This window comes from Charadrius vociferus, unplaced genomic scaffold (assembly GCF_000708025.1).
Source record: "Charadrius vociferus isolate BGI_N301 unplaced genomic scaffold, ASM70802v2 scaffold173, whole genome shotgun sequence".
NCBI classification, from domain to species: Eukaryota; Metazoa; Chordata; class Aves; order Charadriiformes; family Charadriidae; genus Charadrius; species Charadrius vociferus.
The window spans coordinates 3,834,796-3,836,842 of record NW_009648369.1 but is presented as its reverse complement, the minus strand read 5'-3'; the positions used below and the strand labels follow the sequence as shown (position 1 = coordinate 3,836,842).

The 2,047-nt window shown below is 42.0% G+C and overlaps 1 protein-coding gene across 1 annotated transcript; it reads right to left on the bottom strand.

The window, feature by feature from the left end:
- Positions 1-275: 275 nt before the first annotated feature.
- LOC104286696 (ras-like GTP-binding protein RHO) lies at positions 276-869 on the bottom strand. The gene has a single exon (XM_009885312.1). It carries the CDS (start codon positions 867-869, stop codon positions 276-278), a length of 594 nt encoding a protein of 197 aa, XP_009883614.1.
- Between the last annotated feature and the right edge of the window lie 1,178 nt (positions 870-2,047).

Here is a 2,047-nt window from a genome sequence, read left to right as displayed (position 1 = left end):
CTTGACCAAAAAATAGCTGTGGAGAACTGTATGTAGCCGTGTCATTTCCACTTCTCAATACCAGTACTCAACTCCAATCTGGAATTGTGCTCTTCAGCCTGTTTTGGAGGTGGAGAAGGAAACAAACCCAACTTTTCAAGCAAAGAAGACATAAGGGATTTTTTTTCCTCCTATAACATAAAAGCAACCCTTATAGCACTCACACAACAGCAACAAAGACATCTACTCACCTTTCCACATCATGAAATCCACCAACAAAATAACGTTCACGCCTCTTACAAAATTTGGCAGCGCCTGTAGTGCCTTTTTCTCCTCCTTTTCTCATTTAATGCACATTGGCTAATAATCTCCAGGGCTGTATCAACACCTTCTTTTGTCTTGGCAGAACACTCCAGGTAAGCATATGCCCCAATGCTGGCAGCTAAAGCTTTTCCCTCTGTAGTGTTAATTGGCTCGTTGCCTGGAGTAGTTAGTTTCTTCTTAATACCTTCATCACCCCGTAGTTCTATCTTGGTAGCCACCAGAATAATAGGTACTGTGGGGCAGAACGCTTTGATTTCTGGAACCCAAAAATCGAGGATGTTTTGCTGTGAGTCAGGCCTGTCCACGGAGAAGCACATTAAAATAACGTCAGTGTCCCTGTAGAACACTGAGCGGAGATTACGGTAACTGAATTCATTCTTCCCTGCCACATCGAAGAGAATTAGGTTCATCTCCTTCCCATCTACCTCTGTGTCAGTGGTGTAAGCATCAAACAGGGTTGGCTCGTAGGACTGGGGAAGCTGTTCGTGACGCAGAGCAAAGAGGAGGCATGTCTTACCACAGCGGTCATCTCCGACTACAGTTAGCTTTCTCCTAAGTGCAGCCATCCCCTGAAAACCAAGATGAAGAACAAAATGAATTATTCCCATGCTGTTTTGTTGTTTGCTTTTTTTTTTTTCCCCTCCTTAGCTTTTGAGGAGGGTAGAAGGAGACTCCTGTCTTACCTTCATTCCCTATTCTTTTCCCCTTTTAATTTCTCTGGTTTCAGAATCTTCTGAAATTGTGAGTACCTTGCTCTTGACTATTATTATAGATCAAAAAAACGCAGGTATAAACCAAGTCTGGATGTAACTAAAACTCCTGCAGTGCCCTGTATTTCTGTTTTATCGTCTCAGACATTGTTTATGGTCAGTGTTCAGTCCATAACAGATTTCACTTTCTAGATTGAATGACTTAATTTTGTGAGTGAGATGGAGTATAAAACACTGTACTGAACAACTATCCAAATCGGTTTTATTGACTACATTTTCCCTACCATGGTCTGCTAGCAGAATTCTACCAATGGCAATAGCCATCCTGTGTGAGTCCATGCTGCTTTTGCTGATAGATCTGTTGGCATGTGGGACTTGAGGAAATGTTCTCAGTCTTCATATATTCACGGCTAATTTATATGAGATAAAGGTTTGTTAGACTTACAGCATAGGAATTTCCAGCATCAACCTTCTTCTCTTTCTTGATGTTCAGTAATAGATTGGTTTCTTCTAATATTGTTGCCGCCTCAGCTTCCTTAGGTGACTGGTTCCCCTGCAGAGACAACTTACCACCACTCTTCAAAGACTATCATGATGATCCCAGTATTTAAAGGAATAGGTCAATGTTTCTTAATATAGCCAACCAATCTATAAAGAGAACCTGATGACATCATTGTTTTTTAAAGAAACCTACTTTGCTGGCAATAAAGTGGAAGTTACACAATTCATTAACAAATCACAGCATGTTTACTTTAGAAATTTCCTTGTTCCTATTGCAAAAGACTCTTTCTGAGTGAGCGTTTCAGTATTGAGTGTGCCAAACTACTTGGGGGAGGGGGGGGCTGACAGCACTAGAGTGTAAAACAGCAGACAGCAGACGACCTGACAGACAGATCCTGAAGACAACCCTTTCTAGATCTGCTGAGGCATCGTAGAGAAATTAATTGCAGACTCAGAGAACAGATGAGGTGAGAAGGGATCACCTAGTCCACCCTGCCCTGCTCAGAGCAGGATCAGCTACAGCAGGCTGCTCA